Here is a 22942-nt window from a genome sequence, read left to right on the forward strand (position 1 = left end):
ATGGTAGGCAGAATAATGGTCCCCTAGAATATCAGACCACCTTACCCACCTTCTGAGAAAACTGTATGCAGGTCAAGAAGCAACAGTTAGAACTGGACATGGAACAACAAACTGTTTCAATATTGGGAAAGGAGTACACCCTGTTTATTTAACTTATATGCAGAGTACATCATGTGAAATGCCAGGCTAGATGAATCACAAGCTGTAATCAAGATTGCCGGAAGAAATATCAATAACCTCAGATATGCAGATGATACCACCCTTATGGCAGAAAGCAAAAAGGAGCTAAAGAGCCCCTTGATGAAGGTGAAAGAGGAAGTGAGAAAGCTGGCTTAAAACTCAACATTCAAAAAATTAAGATCATGACATCTGGTCCCATCGTTTCATGGCAAATACATGGGGAAAAAGTGGAAACTGACAGATTTCATTTTATTGGGCTCCAAAATCACTACAAATGGTGGCTGCAGCCAAGAAATTAAAAGACACTTGCTCCTTGGATGGAAAGATATGACAAACCTAGACAACGTATTAAGAAGCAGAGACATCACTTTGCCAACAAAGGTCCATCTAGTCAAAACTATGGTTTTTCCAGTAGTCATATACAGATGTGAGAGTTGGACCATAAAGAAGGCTGAGTGCTGAAGAATTGATGCTTTCCAATTGTGGTGCTGGAGAATACTCATAAGAGTCCCTTGAACTGCAAGGAGATCAAACCTAAAGAAAATCAATATCCTAAAGAAAATCAATCCTGAATACTTACTGGAAGGATTGATGCTAAATGCTAAAGGACTGATGGAAGAACTGAAGTTCCAATGCTTTGGCCATGTGATGCAAAGAGCTGACTCATTGGAAAAGACCCTCATGCTGGGAAAGACTGAGGGCAGGAGAAGAAGAGGGTGACAGAGTATGAGATGGTTGTATGGCATTATCGACTCAATGGATGTGAATCTGAGCAAACTCCAGGAGATAGTGAGGGACAGGGAAGCCTGGCATGCTTCAGTCCATTGGGTCGCAAAGAGTCAGACATGACTGAGCAACTGAACAACAAGAGATGTCCACATCTCAATCTCTAAAATTTAGCAATATGTTTAGGTCACATGGAAAAGGGGGAATTAAGGATGCAGATGGAATTATGGTTGCTAATCAACTGACCATGACATGAGAAGATTAGCTTGGATTATCCAGGTAGACACAATGTATTCACAAAGTTTCATATAAGTGGAAAAGCATTAGAATGAGAGAAGTGACTCAGTGTTGCTGGTTCTAAAGACAGAGAAATAGGACCCTGAACCAAGAATGCAGGTAGCCTCTAAAACCTGGAAAAGACAAGAAAATGGATTTGCTCCTGTAGCCTCCAGAAGGAATGCTGTCACACCAAAACATTGATTTTAGCCCAGTGAGACAAATTTCAGACTTCTGGTTTACAGAACTGTAAAATAACAAATAGAGGTTTTTTAAGCCAGTAAGTTTGTGATTTGTCATAAAAACTATAGGAAACTAATAAAAGAGGTTAAGGGGCATGTTGAGATAGAAGGAATTATCTGTAAAGTAATTAGCCTCCAACTAATAAAAATAAAAGAAAGAAAAAAAAAGAAGGAATTATCCAACATATGTCTACTAAGAGAGAATAGAAAAAATACAATGTTTTTTAATAACTGAGAACTTTCCAGAATTAAAGAGATGAATCTACAGACTGAGAGATCACACCACGATCTAAAGATAGTAAATATCAGATAATCCACAACCACACATGTTGTAGTGAAACATCTGAGAGAGAAGCCTTAAACCTCAAGCAAGGGCAATGACAAGACAACTGGAACTCTGTTTCCAAGGTTACAAATGTCAGTGGTCAGTTAATCCTGTAAGTATTCAAAGTTAGACTCTAGGTGTGGCCTGTGCTCTCTTAATCTGGGAATTCTTGGGTCCTGGTACAGGCTCATAGGAGAATTTAGACAAAGAAGATGGACAGAAGTTGGTTCCACAGGGAGAGACTCTCCTACCTTGTTCTCAGTCTTCTGCTTCCAGGTAAGAAATGGGCAACACAGGAAAAGAAGCAAGGACCCTCTCTAGGAGAACACCTAAGATGTGCTTTCAAATTTCCAACTTGTAGAAATTATCTAAGGTGGGCATAGTTATTTCATAACTATGTTACCATAATATCCAAATAGGCTCTCCTTCTCTGAAAGATATAAGATCCCCTTCTATTGACATGCTACATAAGGACTCTTCTACTTTTTTTTCATGAACCATCCCCAGTTGTTTTCTCTACCATTTAGCCTCCTTGACCATCCATCTTTCTATGCGCAGGTGTTAAGTCTTTCTCTCTATAGCTCTGAAACCTACCCCATTGCAGCAAAGGGCCCAATTTCAGCCATAACTTCCCCACTAGTTACTGCATCCAAGTGCTCTAGGTTAGGTAAGATGTCAGAGAGCAGCAGGTGGAGAGTAAAGCTACAGTGTGCTTTACTGGTATACTGAAGTTAACATGGTATACTGGAAAGAACATGGGATTGAGCGCTAGAAAGTCTGGGTTTGAATTTTGGTCCCTCACTTGGCTACCTGTGTAACCTTGGGCAAATTGCTTGACTTCTCAGAGCTCCCATTTTCTCATCTGTAAAATAGGGCAACCTTGAAGTGTTGTGAGGATTCAATGAGAGAGACCACACAGTGCCTGGCATTTGATAGGTGCCAATAAATGGCATTTTACCCCCTTAGGTTGTCATGTGACTTTTGAATAAGGGTGAGGTGTAGGAAGACAAAAGTATAGTTTCTAACTGATAGGGGCTTAAGAAGATTCAATGAGGAGAGGACTGAACAAGAGGTGCTTTAGAGGCCAGTGCAGAGAAGAAACACAAATTGTACACCTAGTCTAGGCAGTAAAAAACATGATAAATGTTTCTCTGGCCACTCACAGTGATTAACGTATGAATATTCATTGCTCACAGAATGATCCAAGGATTTGCCTGGAAAGCAGTCACTCTGGGAAAAGATAAGGCTTGATGTTCTCATCACAGAGGTCACTAACCATCTTTCTCATTCCAGGTTGTTACTGCTCTAATAAATTTGCATTGGTAGAAAATTAGAATCTTTAATAGTCAGAAGAAAGGGGAAGACAACACCTCAAAAGCTCAAACTAGAAGGCTGATACACATTTGAGTGGCAAAATAGGGAGAAGGAAGGTTGGGGTGGTTAAGGTGAAACAAATGTGTTCTCTTTGGGGCCCCAGGAATGTAATTCTCTATGATGGCTATTGCTGCCCCAGGGCTCAGTTTGCATAAAGATTTGGGCATGCTTTGCGTGGAGAAAGAAACATTAGCAAGGAACCTAGAGCCCTAATTCAGCTCACCACGTTAGTTTCTATCATTTGCCTTCCAGCCCAACCCTTCCTTCCTCACCTTGTGGGAAGTGCCTGGCACCTGGATCATGGTGATCCTTTTCCCCTATTCTCCATTTCATTCCTGGGGGTATATGGTAGAGCAGTATTAGACAAACCTGGGCTTGGATCAAGTCCAGTTTCTGCCTCTTATGATCTGTTTGACTGCAGAAATTTACTTCCTCTTATGGCAACTCAGTTAACTCATATATTACATGAGGATAAAAATAGTTTCTACCTGACAGGGGCTTGGGAGGATTAAAAAATAAGGTAATCCATTTAAGGGGCTTGAACTATATCTGACACACTGTCAATGCTCAATAAATATTAGGTATCATTAATATTGACTTCCCTGGTGGCTCAAATGGTGAAGCATCTGCCTACAATGTGGGAAACCCAGGTTCAATCCCTGGGTTGGGAAGATCTCCTGGAGAAGGAAATGGCAACCCACTTCAGTATTCTCGCCTGGAAAAGCCCATGGACAGAGGAACCTGGTAGGCTACAGTCCATGGGGCTGTAAAGAGTCAGACATGACTGAGCAACTTCACTATCATTAATATCACAGGCTACCCCCAAGCTCCTGACCTGGGACCCTCTCATATAGGGAACATAAGTGTTCTCCCCTAATTCTCACATGTTCTATGTTGACTACAGGAAGAGGCAGTACTTTCACCATCAACTGCACAGGGTTTGGCCAGAATGGGTTGTATACCACTGCTCTGGATTCAGTGTTTGAGAGAAAGGCCTTCCGTCCAGTTATCAACTACAGCATCCCCACCATAGTCAACATCTCCTTCACTGTGTCTGCCATCCTAGATGTGGTGAGTACTGACTCTCTAGCTCTCCTTAGTATGCTTAACCTTTTCCCAGCTCCCAGCAAGGCAACCCCCAAACCCCTAACCACACACTGAAGCTTCCTCCATCATTGCTATAAGCATGTGCCCTGTGGGGATCCCAAAGAAGTTCTATCCAGTTCAGCAGGATGAGGTATAACCATACAGGGAAGATAGTTTCTATTCTTGTCACCCACATGACTCTCTTCCCTGGCTGTATACCAATGTCCAGGTCCACTTCAGAAGTTCTGACTGGATGAAACATGGGCATCAGAATTTTTTTAACTTATCAAGTAATTCAAAGATAGAGCCAGGGTTATGAAGCACTACTCTAATCCAGTCCTGCCATGATCTCTTCTGCCCATGGCCTAACATATGTTTTGATCAAGATTCTGTCCTTGACCTGTAATGTCGGACTTGACCACAGCACAGCTTTCACACCTTGGGGCTTGATAAACAAAAATGAGCAATGGGTGGGATGCACAGACTTTGTACCACCAACATACTGGAAACAGGAAATTCTTTTGACAGGATGAACAATTACAGCTCTTGTCATCATTTCTGTGGCTGGAAATGGTAAGACCAACACTGTTTATTCTCTCCCTTTATTTACAGTCAGAATGGACTTTAAACAAAGATTATGACCCTTTAGGTATCCCAAAACATAACTTTGAAACACATGAGAGAGAAATTTAAAATCTACAAGCATGGTGAAAGGCATCAATAAACTGCTTTCAAAAATCAAGTCAAAAAAGAATAAACATATAGTAACTTTTAATAAACTTGATTTAATAAACATATCAAACTTTGTACAGTGATCATGCATAATCTTTTTGACACAGATGGAATATTCCCCTAAACTGACCACATTTTTGGCCACCGAGAAGGAAAGGAAGGAAAGCAAAAATTATCTAGACCACAATCTCTGACTATAATACAAAATACAAAGAGTAGCCCCCTTCCCCAAAATCTTATTTCTTAGAAATTTAAAATTAAATTTCTAAAATATGTTGGCATAAAGAGAAAATAAACAACTAAGTAGAAATTAAAAAGAAGAAGATTACATATGAAAGTCTAGTAGATGTAGCTAAAGTATTGGGTTGGCCAAAAAGTTCATTCACATTTTTCTGTAAGACGTTAGAGAACAAAACTTTGGGCCAACCCAATATAACTTTGGAAAATTTCTACCTTAAGTTCTTTAATTAGAAAATGAGAGGGAAAATCAAAGTAAATGACTTCAGTTTCCAACTTGAAAAGACCAGCTGAAGGGAAGGAGAGAGGAGTGGAAGAACAGTCATGATCACCTAATCTTGCTCTCAAAGTGTGGCTCCCAGATGGGGAGCACTGGCTGATTGCACCACCTGGAAGCTTAGAAATGCACTTGATCTAGGACCCCTCCTAGTGAGACTAACAATCCCAGCATGTCCAAGACTGAGGAATTCTCAGAAAATGTAATTTTGCTAAATCCAAGTCTCCAGCAAACCAGGATGAATTAGTCACCCTACTTAATGAAGCAGAATCTGCATTTCAACACAGTCCCCAGGTATTTCATATGCACAGTTAGGTATGAGAAGTGCTGGTCTAGTATAAATTTTTATTTAATGTGCATGTATCCCTTTGTTCTGGCTGTGGTTCCACAAACTGCAGCTGCTGACATTGTAAATGCCCTGAGAATAGACAAGTCCCCCAGCCTCAGAATTGGATAGTCCTTGAAAACAGTTTCCAGAGAAGGTCACCAGCTTTGGAAAGGAGAATTTGGAAAGGTCATCCCAGAGACAAGAAAGGAAGGTGCCTTGCACCTGCCAAGGAGAGGAAGACCATCAAGTCTCTTGGCTTCATAGAACCCAAGGACTTGTTCAAGGTATCCTTGCAGTAGAAACTGATCAAAGGTGCCTAGAAGACAGTTAAAACTACCCTTGAGACTAATATATAATACCTAAAAATAGCATTACAGTACACAAAATCCTTTCACATGCCTAATTTCATTCAATCCCACTACCCCCCTCCCCTTATTTCACACGAAGGCAATTCTATCTCAGAGAGGCTGAGCCACTGACCTTTCAACTCTGAATCTCAACCCTTCTGCAGAAAGGACAGGATTTCTCTGATCACCAGTAATTTCCCACAGAAGTGAGAAAGCAGAGGGATCAAAGTTTATGAAGAAATGGACATAAGGAGCTTCAATTCTATCTGCAATTCTTATTTCTTGAAAAAAAGCCAAAATATATTTATCAGAATACTGACTCCACAAGTTGGGTGTTAGATACACTGATATTTGTTACATTATTTTATATACTTTTCTATGTGTTTGAAATACTTTATAGCTTCTATTTTAAAGAAAAATTTAAAAGGCAGAGAAAATAACCCTGATTCCTATCAGGCTCTCACCTCTCCTCCATCTGGGCTCTAGGTCTGGGACAACCCATTTATCAGTTGGAACCCAGAGGAGTGTGAGGGCATCTCGAAGATCAGTGTGGCAACCAAGAACCTATGGCTCCCAGACATTTTCATCACTGAATTGTGCGTATTAAGGGCTGGGGAAGTCCCGCCTTCTGGCAACAATGGTGCACAGTCTACCAAAGGCCACTGTAAGTGGTCTTACATGGCTGAGAAAGGAGTAGATGGGTAAGAAGAAAAAACATTTCTCCTGCCTCCCACCTCATTCCTCTTACAGCATGGATGTGGATAAGACCCCAAAAAGCCTCAAGGCATTCATAAGTAATGAAGGTCGCATCAGGTATAAGAAACCCATGAAGGTGGTGAGCATCTGTAACCTGAACATCTTCTACTTCCCCTTTGACCAGCAGAACTGCACCCTCACCTTCAGCTCATTTCTCTACACAGGTGAGCTGAAGTAGAGTTTTAGGGACAGGAGTCAATAAGAGCAACCAATAAAGCAACAGAAAATAATGTATAAAAAAATTATGAATAAATGGTGACAAATGGGCTTCCCTGGTGTCTCAGCAGTAAAGAATCTGCCTGTAATGCAGGAGACACAGGTTCGATCCATGGGTCAGGGAGATCCCCTGGAGAAGGGCATGGCAACCCACTCCAGTATTCTTGCCTGGAGAATCTCATGGGCAGAGGAGCCTAGCAGGCTACAGTCCATAGGGTCGCAAAGAGTAGGACATGATTGAAGTGACTTAGCATGCACAGTGACCAAGGGCAGCAAAGATTAAGTCTGTTTGGATGCTTAAATTTTTTCCATAAGCTATTACCTAGAGAGTTGGGAAAATATTGTGCATTTCCATCCCCAGATCCTAGCAAATTTCCTGACATATGGTAGGCACTCAAAACTATTTGCTGAGAGACTTCCCTGGTGGTTCAGTGATTAAATCTGTCTGCCAATGTAGGGGACATAGGTTCAATTCCTGGTTGGGGAACTAAGATCCTACATGCCCTGGAGCAACTAAGCCCACATGCCACAACTAGGACCCAATGCAGCCAAATTAATAAATAAATATTTTTTATAAAGAACTTTAAAAAATTGTTGAATGAAAGGATGGGAAAAGAGTACAGTTGAGTCAATAGGAGACTATCTTTGGAAAATTATTTGGCTCTTCCTTTCAGTGGAGTACATATCACTGGGCATGGAGAAAGAAGTGTGGGAAATAACAGACACATCCCAGGACATCATTCAGACCCATGGAGAATGGGAGCTCCTGGGCATCAACAAGGCCACCCCAAAGAAGTCTGTGGGCACCAACCTGTATGATCAGATCATCTTCTATGTGAGAGCTCAGAGGCCTTTGCTTTTTCCTTCCTTCTTGCTTGTAGAGCTGCCTACAATCTCCACCAAATGGATATCTCCCAAGTTTCAGGGTTTCTCAATCTTACCACTTCTGCCAGTGACCAGAACCCTCTCTTCTTGCTGCCCAGCCACACACTCCTTCCTAAAGCTTATGGCTCTAATCTAACTCTCCCTCAGCAAGTTCTACACCAAATTATGAAGCTGTCTGCACAGCTCCAGATACCAGAGTGATAAGAGACCAATGAGAATGGCAGAGACAGAAACGGTCACTACTATCCCAAGCAGCCTCTGAATCCCATATTCACTTACCTTCCTCTCCCTCTCACCAGGTGGCCATCAGGCGCAGACCCAAACTCTACATTATGAATCTCCTGGTACCCAGTAGCTTTCTGGTCACCATTGATGCCCTCAGCTTCTATCTGCCAGCAGGAAGCGAGAACCGTGCCCCATTCAAGATAACTCTTCTGCTGGGCTACAATGTCTTCCTGCTCATGATGAATGACTTACTCCCTGCCAGTGGCACCCCCCTCATCAGTATGGCCCCTTCAGCTCTTGAGAAGAGAAGGGTGGGAGGGACTGGCTGAACTGGCTCAGGGAAGGGAAATATATTGGGCAAAAGAGGCTGTGCTTCCCAGGGTGGGATTGGAAGAGAAGAACGAAGTCCTGGCTGGTGCCTCTGGCCCTCAGGCAGGCCCAACTTCCCTCCAGGTGTCTACTTTGCCCTGTGTCTGTCCCTGATGGTGCTCAGCCTGCTGGAGACCATCTTCATCTCCTACCTGCTGCACCTGGCCACCACCCAGCCTCCACCTGTGCCTCGCTGGCTCCATTTCCTGCTTCTACACTGCACCAACCCAAGGACATGCTGCCCCGCTGTGCCCCAGAAGGGAAACACAGGCCTTGACCACCTGCCTGGTGAGGGAAGTCAGCACTGCCCAGGCTTCCTCTTCCATCACCTCCGCTTTTCTGCTCCTACCGTCTTCCCTACCCCCACAATTCCCCAGTTGACCCTGGTGGCCCATGGCTGAGTCTCTGTCTCTCCATAGGTGTGAAGGAGCCCATGGAGTTGGTGGGAAAGTTGCCAGGTCCCAGAGAGACAGAGCTAAATGGATGCCCTGGGTCCACAAGGGCCCAGCAGGAAGACAAGGCTCAAAAGCAGCACTTGGTCAGCCTGTGGGTGCAGTTCAGCCACATGATGGACACCTGGCTCTTCTGCCTCTACCTGCTCTTCTTGGCCACTTCCATTGTCACAGTCATCATCCTCTGGAACACCTAGGCATGACATCTGTCCGCTCCCGCACATCCAGCTGAGTTGCTCTGGCCTCCAGGGGTCGCCAGGTCTTTGTGCTTGAGTCTTGTGCTTTGTGCTTTGTGTCTTGAGTACTGACTGTTTGACCCCAAAGATGATAAAGTTTCCTGCTACATTCCATGCATCTTAATCCAGCCCTGCCGGTCAGTCTCAACCCAATTACAACTAAAACAAGAACAATTCCTCTGTTCCTGCATTCTGTTGGCTTCCCTCAGCCTTCCCATGAGATTCTGGGCTCCCCTTTATATCTTCTGCTTAGCAGTTCTACCTCCTCTGCCTGCTTAACTGGCCCCAATAAATCATTTTGCAGACAACTCTGGCTTTTTGTCATGTTTTGGGATAAAAAGTTAACTATCCAGGACTGATAGTTTCAAAATATCATCTGTGTATCCCTCTGCCTGCAATAAAGCTTTGATGACAATTCAAAGTGACAAATGTCCTGTATTAGAAGTTTTAATTTTCTTAGGCATTTTTAAAGATGTATTTCTTACTCGTGTGTGTGCTAAATCACTTCAGTCATGTCCAACTCTTTGCAACCCCATGGACTGTAGCCCACCAGGTTCCTCTGCCTATTGGATTCTCCAGGCAAGAATACTGGAGTGGGTTACCATGCCCTCCTCCAAGGGATCTTCCCAACCCAGGGATCAAACCCAGGCCTCCCTCATTGCAGGCAGATTCTTTACAGACTGAGCCACCAGGGAACCCCAAGAATACTGGAATGGTTAGCCTATCTCTTCTCCAGGGGGATCTTCCTGACCTAGGAACTGAACCGGGGTCTCCTACATTGCACATTCTTTGCCAGCTGAGCTACCAGGGAAGCCCTTCTTACTCACAGATTTTCATTTTTTCATTTACTTACTCATTTTTCATTTCACTTACTCATCTTTTTCATTTTCTTACACTAACTTCAATTTAATACTCTCCTAATTTATTGTTTAATTTTATTCTTTAATTTTCTAAGTTGAATTCTCAGTTAAAATATTCTCAGTCTTCCTATAAATTTTACTCTGACACAGTTTGAGCTGTATCCTATAGGTTTTAGAATGAAATGTTCTCCTCTTTATTAGTTCCTGGACAGTTCATAACTTGAGTTTTTATTTCCTCCTTGATCTAAAACCTATTTAGGAAAGTGTTTCTTATATCCCTGGATAAGTGGGTTTTGCTAGTGTTATCTCTTCATTGTTAATTTCTAGTTTCCTGGATTATCATCAGAGATCAAGGACTTTAGAAACTTTCTGAATTTATAAAATTTCTTTCTGGCTGGATTCATGATTGATTTTCTGTTTCAGGACATTAAAAAGTATATATTCCTTATTTACATGTACTTCTGTAAATAGAACTTATTGATTGAATCATTTAAATCCTCTCCGTGTGTGCTATTTTATTCAAATTCTCTGAGTAGTTGTAGTTTTTCTTTTATATGCTTGACTGCTACCTCATAAGATACATAAAAGTGTATGGTTATTATATCTTGAATTGTCCCTGATTTTATCCTTAAATAATGGCACTATCTATTCCATTCAATGTGTTCTGAACTTCATTTCCATTTGTATGATAATAACGTTGCCACTCTAGCTTTGTGTGTGTGTGTGTGTGTGTGTGCGTGCTGTCGTATCCAACTCTTTGTTACTCCATGGACTGTAGCCCTCTGTCCATGGAATTTTCTAGGCAAGAATACTGGAGTGGGTGGCTATTCCCTACTCCAGGGGATTGTCCCGACCCAAGGACCAAATCCTAGTCCCTTGAATCTCCTGCATTGGCAGGCAGAATATTTTTGCATATTTATTTTATTAATTCTTGGTTAATTTTGAAAAACTATTATGCATACAAGGTACAAATATTAAAAGGCACAAAAGAGTAAAACATGTCTCCCTTCCATCTTTGTTTCCAGCCACCAAGCTCCCCATTTTCTTGTGCATCTTTCAGGTATTCATTTTCCACCTTTCCTTGTCACTTTACTTTTGATGAAGTTATATAAATAACATAAAGCTGGATTTTATTTAATTCAACATTTCTTTTGATAAATGGATTCAGCTTTATTTACATTTAGAAAAAATACAGTTGGTTTTATTCCTTCCATACATTTTGTGTTTATGATTTATATTCCTTGGTGTTGTTTTCTCTATTTGCCATTTCCTCGCTTTTGCTGGCTCGGTCTAATTTTTATTAATTTTTTTCCTCCTATAAATTTTAAGTCCTATAATACTTTTTAAGTACTTTCATGATTATGTTCCTAACAACTATAATTAGACCAATATATTTTCATTAATTTCCAAAACTAAATTATTATATTGATTCCCCACCAAGACAATTCATTTTAAGCAACACTGCCCTCCATCTAATCTTTTTCTGTGCTGGAATTTCTGCTAATCACAGGTTAGCAGATCTGCCCTCCAAGCTCTTTTTCATCATGCCCTCCTTTCTTTGTAGGTTGGTTTTGTGTTATAATCAATCTTCCAGACAACCAATTCGGTCCTCAGTAGTGACCATTTCTACTCGTAGTTCACCTATCGAATGTTTTAATTAAAAACACTTTGGGAAGGGCTTCCTTGGTGGCTCAGTAGTAAAGAATCCGCCTGCCAAGGCAGGAGACGTGAATTTGATCCCCGATCCGGGAAGATCCCACATGCCGCAGAGCAACTAAGCCCGTGTGCCACAACTATTGAGCCTACGCTCCAGAGCCTGGGAGCTGCAACTACTGAGCCTACATGCCGCAACTAATGAAGTCCGTGTACCCTAGAGCCCATGCTCTGCAACAAGAAAAACCACCGCGATGAAAAACCTGCACACTGCAGCGAGAGAGTAGCCCCTGTTAGTCAACACGCGAAAAGCCCGCGCAGCTACAAAGACTCAGCACAGAAATAAATAAATAAATAACATTATAAGAAAAAAATAAAAAACACATTTTTTACTCTCATAAAGTCTTTAAATTTTTTGATCAAATACCTTAAACATTATCTTCTCTTTCTCCTTTTTTTTTTTTTTTTTAACCTTTCTACTTCAGTAGGAGCCTCTGTCCTAAATATCCATCTTGGTAATTGAGATGGTTAATTTTACGTGTCAATTTGGCTAGGCTATAGTACCCAGTTGTCTGGTCAAAAAATAGTCTGAACGTTGCTGTGATTAACATTTATAATTAACAGACTTTAAAGCAAATTACCCTCCAAAATGTGGGTTAGCCTCATCCAATCAGTTGAAGATCTTAAGAGCAAAGACTGATGTTTCTGATGAAGGAATTCTTACTCAAGAATGCAACGTATTTGTCTATTATACCTTAATAAAGTAGAGTTACAACACAGAAACCCTGACTGAGTTTCCAGCCTCCTGGTCTGGTCTGTAGATCTCAAATTCAGCACTTCAAATCAACTCTTACCTAAATTTCCAATCTTTCAGGTTATGTTACAGATTTAGCCTCTACAATCACAAGAGTCAATTTCTCTCCTTTTTTTTTTTTTTTTAATGTTTTGACTGTGCAACATATAGAATCTTAGATCGCCAACCGGGGATTAAACCCATGCCCCCTACATTGGAAGTGCAGTCTTCCCATGCACTGAGCCACCGGGAAAGTCCCTTAGAGTCTATTTCTTAACATCTAAAGATTTCTCTCTATTTTTTTCTTCAGAAAATATATATTTTGTTTCTCTGTAGAAACAGAGAGGCCTGGTCCTTTATATGCTAAAGAGGGATATAAAAATACATAGATATTACTTTCACTCTCAAAGTGCCTATTATCTTGCTATATAGTCACTTTTGAAAGTGAGCCATTAAATGTTGCATCATTCAAAACTTTTTTGCCCCACAAATTGCAAATATAAAGAGAGAGCAAAAGAAGGGATCTATAAAGAGATTTAAGGTATATAACTTCAATTTAATCATGATAAAATATCAAACAAACCTAAAATGACTATAAAAACTTGAAAAAAACCTTCCCACACACCCAGAGAGCCTCATTGGTGAGTTCCGTCAAATATGTAAAGAATAATTAATATCAATTCTACACAATCTCTTTCAAAAATTAGAAGCAGAGGGAATATTTCACAAATAATTCTGAGACCAGTGTTATTACCCAGATGCTAAAATCAGGCAAAGATATTACAAAAAGAAAACTAAAGATCAATATCCCTTATGAACATAAATAGAAAGATTCTCATCAAAGTACTTACACACTGAAATCCAGCAACACATCAAGAGGATTATACACCATAAGCAAGTAGAATTTATCCCAATAATACAAGGTTGATTTAACATCAAAAAAACTATTAATGTAGTACCATATTAAAAGAACAAAGGGCAAAACCTACATGGTCAATTCAATAGATGCAGAGAATGCATTTAACAAAAATCCAACACCTTTCAGTACAAAAACAATCGACAAACTGAAAATAGAATGGTAATTCCTCTACCTGATAAAGTGCATCTGTGAAAAACCTGCTGTCATCACAGTAAATAGCAAAACACTGAAACTTTTTCCCATAAAATTGGGAATAAAATAAGGATGCCCATTTTTCCCACTTCTATTCAACATTGTACTGAGTGTTAGCCAGGGCAATTGGCAATAAAAATAAATAAAAGGCAGAAATTGGAAAAGAAGAAATAAAACTACATTGGCAGATGATAGGATTTTTTTTTTTGATAGGATCTTATAAATAGAAAATCTGAAGGAATTCACTACAACATCTATTAGAACTAATGAATGAGTTCAACAAGATAATAAGATACAAGATCAATATACAAAAAAAGTATTTATATACATTAGCAATAAACAACTTGAAAATAAAATTAAGAATTATTTTTTAAAAAAGGACTTCCCTGGCAGACCAGTGGTTAAGAATCTGCCTGCCAATATAGGGGACATGCATTCAATCTCTGGTCTAGGAAGATTCCACAGACTGTGGCACAACTAAGCTCATGCACCACAACTACTGAAGCCTGTACACCCTAGAGCCCATGTTCTGCAACAAGAGAAGCCACCACGGTGAGACGCCCACACACCGCAACTAGAGAGTAGCCCCTGCTCACCACAACTAGAGTAAGCTCTGCATAGCAACGAACACCCAGCACAGCTATAAATAAATAAATAAATCTTTTTAAAAATCTTACTACAGAGCACAATAATCAAGATATTGTGGTACTAACACAAAGAAAGACATATAGAGCAATGAAACAGAACTGGGAGTTCAGAAATAAACCCTAACATTTATGATCAATTAATTTTTACAAATGAAAAAAAAAATTTTTTACAAATGGACCAAGACAATTCAGTAGGTAAAATAAATATTTTTCAGCAAATGGTGATGGGACAGCTAGATATCAACATGCAAAAGAATGAGTTTGGATCCCTATCTCACACCATACACAAAAATTAACTCAGAGCGGATCTCTAAACCTAGATGCAAGAGCTAAAACAAACCATCAAGAAAGGGAGAGGAAGAAAATATTTGAAGACTCTGCACTTTTGTGTGCAGAGTTTGATCCCTGGTCAGAGAACTGAGATCCTGCATGCCACATGGCGAAGCCAAAAAAACCCAAACATTTCTTATAAACTCAGCAATAGACAAATAACCGATTTTAAAAGGAGCAAAGATTTTGCATTCCCACCAATAGTGTAAGAGGCTTCCCTTTTCTCCACACCCTCTCCAGCATTTATTGCCTGTAGACTTTTGGATAGCAGCCATTCTGACTGGCGTGTAATGGTACCTCACTGAGGTTTTGATTTGCATTTCTCTGATAATGACTGATGCTGAGCATCTTTTCATGTGTTTGTTAGTCATCTGTATATCTTCTTTGGAGAAATGTCTGTTTAGATCTTTGGCCCATTTTTTGATTGGGTCATTTATTTTTCTGGAATTGAGGTGCTATGGAGAACAGTGTGGAGATTCCTTAGAAAACTGGAAATAGAACTGCCATATGACCCAGCAATCCCACTCCTGGGCATACACACCGAGGAAACCAGAACTGAAAGAGACACGTGTACCTCAATGTTCATCGCAGCACTGTTTATAATAGCCAGGACATGGAAGCAACCTAGATGCCCATCAGCAGACAAATGGATAAGAAAGCTGTGGTACATATACACAATGGAATATTACTCAGCCATTAAAAAGAATACATTTGAATCAGTTCTAATGAGATGGATAAAACTGGAGCCCATAACACAGAGTGAAGTAAGCCAGAAAAATAAACACCAATACAGTATACTAACACATATATATGGAATTTAGAAAGATGGTAACGATAACCCTATATGCAAGACAGAAAAAGAGACACAGATGTACAGAACAGACTTTTGGACTCTATGGGAGAAGGCAAGGGTGGGCTGATCTGAGAGAACAGCATCGAAACATGTATATTATCAAGAGTGAAACAGATCGCTAGTCCAGGTTGGATGCATGAGACAAGTGCTCGGGGCTGGTGCACTGGGATGACCCAGAGGGATGGGATGGGGAGGGAGGGGGGAGGGGGGTTCAGGATGGGGAACACATGTAAATCGATGGCTGATTCATGTCAATGTATGGCAAAAGCCACTACAATATTGTAAATTAATTAGCCTCCAACTAATAAAAATAAATGAAAAAATAAATAAAAGGAGCAAAGAATCTGAATAGACATTTCATCAAAGAAGACATGCAAGTGACCAATAAGCATGAAAAGATGCTCAACATCTTAGTTGTTGTTGTTCAGTCGTTAAGTCACTGCTTTTTAGTATGTTGTCTAGGTTTGTCATAGCTTTTCTTCCAAGGAGCAAGCGTCTTTTAATTTCATGGCTACAGTCACCATCCACAGTGATTTTGAAGCCCAAGAAAATAAAGTCTGTCACGGTTTCCATTGTTTCCCCATCTGTTTGCCATGAAGAGATGGGGCCAGATACCATGATCTTAGTTTTCTGAATGTTGAGTTTTAAACCAACTTTTTCACTCTCCTCTTTCAATTTCATTAAGAGGCTCTTCAGTTCTTGTTCGCTTTCCACCATAAAGGTGGTGTCATCTGCATATCTGAGGTTATTGATATTTCTCCCAGCAATCTCGATTCCAGCTTGTGCTTCAACCAGCCCGGCATTTCATATTTATTTAGCCTTTGCCATTCAGGCTCAGCAGTCTAACAATTGGTGAGTTGGTTGGTGGACAACAATGACCTCTAGGGGGTGGTGTTGCCTAATTCCATAAACCACTCTGCAGTATTTCAGGGCCTAGCCAAAGAACACTTTTATTTTCTGTTTTCTCTGCCCTTCTCCTCCCTTAACTTTTTAAGTGAATTTTCTATTGAATGATCTCAACCTGTTTCAACTGAGCTTTTGAGAAAGTTTAAAAAATATTTTTCTTCAACGCTCAGCCTGGACAAAGAGAACTGTCATACCTCTGGAGACTAGTTACATCTCTGGAGGTGATAATAAAAAAGAGAAGAGTCCAGCAAGCTAGGACATGAACAGTAAAAATCTCAGCTATCTGATAACATATTAAGAATCCTCAAAAAAAAAAAAAAAAAAGAATCCTCAACTTTCAGAACAATGACTCCAGAGCTAAAAGAAACTAGAAAAATAAACACTCACGGAGATGAATAATTGGCTCTGATCAGTTCAATTCAGTTCCGTTCCATCGCTCAGTTGTGTCCGACTCTTTATGACCCTATGGACTGCAGCACTCCAGGCTTCTCTGTCCATCACCAACTCCCAGAGTTTACTCAAACTCATGTCCATTGAGTTGGTGATGCTATCCCTCCATCTTATCCTCTGTCGTCCCCTTCTTTTCCCGCCTTCAATCTTTCCCAGCATCAGGTTCTTTTCCAATGAGTCAGTTTTTCGCATCAGGTGGCCAAAGTAGTGGAGTTTCAGCTTCAGCATCAGTCCTTTCAATGAATATTTAAAACTGATTTCCTTTAGGATGGACGGGTTGGATCTCCTTGCAGTCCAAGGGACTCTCAAGAGTCTTCTCCAACACCACAGTTCAAAAGCATCAATTCTTCAACGCTCAGCTTTCTTTATAATCCGACTCTCATATCCATACATGACTACTGGAAATACCATAGCTTTGACTAGATGGACCTTTGCTTGCAAAGTAATGTCTCTGCTTCTTAATATGCTGCCTAGTTTGGTCATAACTTTTCTTCCAAGGAGCAAGCATCTTTTAATTTCGTGTCTGCAGTCACCATCTGCACTGATTTTGGAGCCCAATAAAATGAAATCTGTCACTGTTTCCACTTTTTCCCCATGTATTTGCCATGAAGTGATGGGACCAGATGCCATAACCTTAGTTTTCTGAATGTTGAGTTTTGAGCCAACTTTTTCACTCTCCTCTCTCACTTTCATCAAGAGGCTCTTTAGTTCTTCACTTTCTGCCATAAGTGTGGTGTCATCTGCATATCTGAAGTTATTGATATTTCATCCAGCAATCTTGATTTCAGCTTGTACTTTATCCAGTCCAGCAATTCTCATGATGTATTCTGCATATAAGTTAAATAAGCTGGGTGACAATATACAGCCTTGACATACTCCTTTCCTGATTTGGAACCAGTCTGTTGTTCCATGTCCAGTTCTAACTGTTGCTTCTTGACCTACATACAGATTTCTCAAGAGGCAGGTCAGGGGGTCTAGTATTCTCATCTCTTTAAGAATTTTCCACAGGTTGTTGTGATCCACATAGTCAAAGGCTTTGACATAGTCAATAAAGCAGAAGTAGATGTTTTTCTGGAATTCTCTCACTTTTTTGATGATCCAATGGATGTTAGCAATTTGATCTCTGGTTCCTCTGCCTTTTCTAAATCCAGCTTGTACATCTGGAAGTTCACAGTTCACGTACTGTTGAAGGCTGGCTTGGAGAATTTTGAGCATTACTTTGTTAGCATGTGAGATGAGTGCAATTATGTGTTAGTTTGAACGTCCTTTGGCATTGCCCTTTTTTGGGATTGGAATGAAAATTGACCTTTTCCAGTCCTGTGGCCACTGCTGAGTCTTCCAAATTTGCTGACATATTGAGTGCAGCACTTTTGCAGCATCATCTTTTAGGATTTGAAATAGCTCAACTGGAATTCCAACACCTCCACTAGCTTTGTTCATAGTGATGCTTCCTAAGGCCCACTTGACTTCACATTCCAGGATGTCTGGCTCTAGTCCAGTGATCACACCATCATGATTATCTGGGTCATGAAGATCTTTTTTACATAGTTCTTCTGTGTATTCTTGCCACCTCTTCTTAATATCTTTTGTTTCTTTTAGGTCCATGCCATTTCTGTCCTTTATTTGTGCCCATCTTTGCATGAAATGTTTCCTTGGTAGCTCTAATTTTCTTGGAAAGATCTCTAGTCTTTCCCATTCTATTGTTTTCCTCTCTTTCTTTGCACTGATCACTGAGGAAGGCATTCTTATCTCTCCTTGCTATTCTTTGGAACTCTGCATTCAAATGGGTATATCTTTCCTTTTCTCCTTTGCCTTTTGCTTCTCTTCTTTTCACAGAAATTTGTAAGGCCTCCTCAGACAACAATTTTGCTTTTTTCATTTCTTTTTCTTGGGGATGGGCTTGATCACTGCCTCCTGTACAATGTCACAAACTTCTGTCGCTAGTCCATTAGATCTGTCTAACAGATTTAATCCCTTGAATCTATTTGTTACTTCCACTGTATAATCATAAAGGATTTGATTTAGGTCATACCTGAGTGGTCTCTCCCATCAGGAAACTTCCATAAGCCTCTTTTCCTTCTCCATCAGAGGGCAGACAGAATGAAAACCACAGTCACAGAAAACAAATCAATCTGATCACATGGACCACAGCCTTGTCTAAATCAATGAAACTATGAGCCATGCTGTGCAGGGTCACCCAAGGCGGACGGGTCATGGTGGAGAGTTCTGACAAAATGTGGTCCACTGGAGAAAGGAATGGCAGACCACTTCAGTATTCTTGCCTTGAGAACCCCATGAATAGTATGGAAAGAAAAAAAGATAAGACAATGAAAAATGAACTCCCCAGGTCGGTAGATGCCCTATATGCTCCCAGAGATCAGTGGAGAAATAACTCCAGAAAGAATGAAGAGACAGAGCCAAAGTAAAAACAATACCCAGTTGTGGATGTGACTGGTGATGGAAGTAAATTCCGATGTTGTAAAGAGCAATATTGCATAGGAACCTGGACTGTTAGGTCCATGAATCAAGGCAAATTGGAAGTGGTCAAACAGGAGATGGCAAGAGTGAACATCGACATTTTAGGAATCAGTGAACTAAAATGGACTGGAATGGGTGAATTTAACTCAGATGACCATTATATCTACTACTGTAGGCAAGAATCCCTTAGAAGAAATGGAGTAGCCATCATAGTCAACAAAAGAGTCTGAAATGCAGTACTTGGATGCAATCTCAAAAATGACAGAATGATCTCTGTTCATTTCCAAGGCAAACCATTCAATATCACAGTAATCCAAGTCTATGCCCCAACCAGTAATGCTGAAGAATCTGAAGTTGAACGGTTCTGTGAAGACCTCAAGACCTTCTAGAACTAACACCCAAAAAAGATGTCCTTTTCATTATAGGGGACTGGAATGCAAAAGTAGGAAGTCAAGAAATACCTGGAGTAACAGGCAAATTTCGCACTGGAGTACAGAATGAAGCAGGGCAAAGGCTAATAGAGTTTTGCTAAGAGAACGCACTGGTCATAGCAAACACCCCTTCCAACAACACAGGAGAAGACTCTACACATAGACATCACCAGATGGTCAATACCAAAATCAGACTGATTATATTCTTTGCAGCCAAAGATGGAGAAGCTCTATATAGTCAGCAAAAACAAGACCAGGAGCTGACTGTGGCTCAGATCATGAACTCTAATCACTAAGCAACAAGTAAGCCCAGCTGAGAAGCACAAAAAGCCCTAAGATTTACTCTGAAAGTGCCCTAATCTACCAGCTCAATACATACAAAAACCAGAGCCCTGACTGTTTGGCAGTGTCTAGAAAAGTGCAGCTCTTGTACATGTATCAAGGGTACTCTGAAGGGGACATATCAAACCATTATTTTGACATCTTTACAGGTAGAACCTGGAGAGGAAAAAAGTGTCAATTAGAAGAAAACACAGGGTTGGCAGTGACTTCTTGAATATGACACCAAAAGGACAGGCAACAAAAGAAAAAAACAGGTAAGTTGGACTTCATCAAAATTTAAAACATTTGTGCATCAAGGGACACTACCAACAGAGTAAAAAAGCAACCTGAAGAACTGGAGAAAATATTTGAAAATCATATATCTGACAAGGGATTGATACCCAGAATATACAAAGAACTCCTACAACTCAACAACAACAAAATTTATTTTAAAAAGGGCAAAGGACTTGAATAGACATTTCTCAAAAGAACATAAACAAATGGTCAATAAGCACATGAAAAGATGCTCAACATCACTAGTCATTAGAGAAATGCAAATCAAAACCACAGTGAGATACCGCTTGACACCTATAAGGATGGACATTATAAAAGAAAAACTTTTTCAAAGAAAATAACAAGCTTTGGTGAGGATATGGAGGAACTGGAACCCTTATGCATGTAGGTGGGAATGTAAAATGGTATAGCTGCTGGAAAACAGTATGGTGGTTTAAGATTAAATCATGCAATCCAGCAATTCTACTTCTGGATATATAACCAAAAAAAGTGAAAGCAGGGACTCAGATACTTATACACTCATGCTCAAAGCAGCATTGTTCATGATTAGCTAAAATATGGAAACAACCCAAGTGTTGTTTCATTTGGGTTCACAGTGAATGGATAAGTAAAATGTAGTGTATACATAGAGTGGAATATTATTTAGCCTTATAAAGGGAGGAAATTCTGACATATGCTATAACATGAATGAAACTTGAGCACATTATGCTAAGTGAAATAAACTAGTCACAAAAGAACAAATATTGTATGAGTCTACTTAATCTACTTAAATGAAGTACTTAGAATAGTCAAAATCATGTAGACAGTAGAATAGGGGAGAAGAGAATGGGAAATTACTAATATTGTTTGATGGATACAGAGCTTCAGTTTCACAACATGAAGAGTTCTGTGGATGGATGGTGGTGATGGAAGCACAGCAATGCGAATGTACTAATACCACTGAATTGTACACTTAAAATGGTTAAGATGGTAATTTTTTTAAAGATGATGCATTTTATTTTATTTATTTTTGGCCATGTGTCACGGCAAATGGGATCTTAGTTCCCCAACCAGGGATAGAACCCATGCCCCCTGCAGTAAAAGAGTTGAGTCTTAACCACTGGACCACTAGGGAAGTCCCAAGATGGTAAATTTTGTTACATGTATTTTACTACAATTAAAAAACAAAACAAAAAGCATAAGCTTCAGCTTGGAGGAGCCTGAAATTACTTCTACTTATCAGACTAAAGTCAATAAGACTCTCCCTCACTGACTGGCAACAGCCAGTCATTCATTCAGCAAATATTTACTGAGCATGTACCATGTGCCAGGTACTCTTCTAGACACCTGGCATACAGTAGTGAATAAAACAGACAGAAGGCCCCAATTTTCACAGAGCTTACATTTTAGACTGGTTGATATTCAAGACTCATTTTGAAACCTTAATGTCAATATATTAATTTACAAAAAGAACTAGAACTGGTGGTTGACCAATACAAATGGCCTTTTAACATATGAAAGTATGTTCAACTTCACTCAAACTAAGAGAAATACAAATTAAAACTATACTTTGTTCCCCTACATACTGATAGAAAGTCCAAACTTTGACAACACATTCTGTTTATGAGGCTGCAGAGGTACAGGTACTCTCATACATCACCTGTGTCAGGACAAAATGGCACATTTTCCATAGATAGGCATTAAGTATTCACAACACCAATAGCAATGAAGTTTCGGCAGGCTTCCCAGTGAATTCAACAGCGTGTCCCCTGCCATGGAAATCAAATTCAATTTGAACTAGTCACTCTCCTTTAAGAACAAATTCTAGGACTTCTCTGGTGGTACAGTGGGTAAGAATCTACCTGCCAATGCAAGGGACAAGGGTTCGATTCCCGGTCCAGGAAGATTCCACATGCCGAGGAGCAACTAAGCCCGTGTGCTATAACTACTGAGCCCAAGCTCTAGAACCCACAGGTCACAACAGCTAAGCCCACGTGCCACAACTACTGAAGCCCAAGCACCTAGAGCCTGTGCTCTGCAACAAGAGAAGCCACCACAATGAGAAGCCTGCACACCACAACAAAAAGTACCTCCCGCTCACTGAAACTAGAGAAATCCCACACACAGCAACAAAGACCCAGTACAGCCAAAAATTAATAAAAACTTTAAAAGACAATTCTAAGAAATAAATGCAAATGTACAAAGATATCAATGTGCTAATTCACTTCAGTCATGTCCAATGCTTTGCAACCCTATGGACTATAACCCGGCAGATTGCTCCATCCATGGGATTCTTCAGGCAAGAGTACTGGAGTGGGTTGCCATGCCCTCCTCCAGGAGATCTTCATGATCCAGGAATCAAACTCCTGATTCCTGCAGCTCCTGCATTGCAGATGGATTCTTTACCACTGAATCACTGGGGAAACCCAAAGATATCAATAGAAAGATGCTATTAATAGTTGCAGCATTATTCGTAATAGAAAAAACTGCAAAAATAACCTGAATGTTTATCAGACGAGAAACAAATAATGACATATCCAAACTACAGAATGTTACAGAATTATTGA

General features: G+C 40.2%; 1 protein-coding gene across 2 annotated transcripts; it reads left to right on the forward strand.

Annotated features, from left to right (window-relative positions):
* Nucleotides 1-1961: 1961 nt before the first annotated feature.
* LOC122675524 (5-hydroxytryptamine receptor 3E-like) lies at nucleotides 1962-9230 on the forward strand. 2 transcript variants are annotated; one of them, XM_043874405.1, is made up of 9 exons: nucleotides 1962-2025; nucleotides 4028-4194; nucleotides 4738-4782; nucleotides 6617-6726; nucleotides 6881-7050; nucleotides 7777-7937; nucleotides 8287-8491; nucleotides 8666-8893; nucleotides 9001-9230. In XM_043874405.1, the coding sequence occupies exons 1-9, from the start codon at nucleotides 1962-1964 to the stop codon at nucleotides 9228-9230; spliced, it is 1380 nt and encodes a 459-aa protein (XP_043730340.1). The 2 variants fall into 2 exon arrangements, with proteins under 2 accessions (XP_043730340.1, XP_043730341.1); XM_043874406.1 differs by lacking the exon at nucleotides 4738-4782.
* Nucleotides 9231-22942: the final 13712 nt, after the last annotated feature.

Source organism: Cervus elaphus, chromosome 19 (assembly GCF_910594005.1).
Source record: "Cervus elaphus chromosome 19, mCerEla1.1, whole genome shotgun sequence".
Classification (NCBI taxonomy): Eukaryota; Metazoa; Chordata; class Mammalia; order Artiodactyla; family Cervidae; genus Cervus; species Cervus elaphus.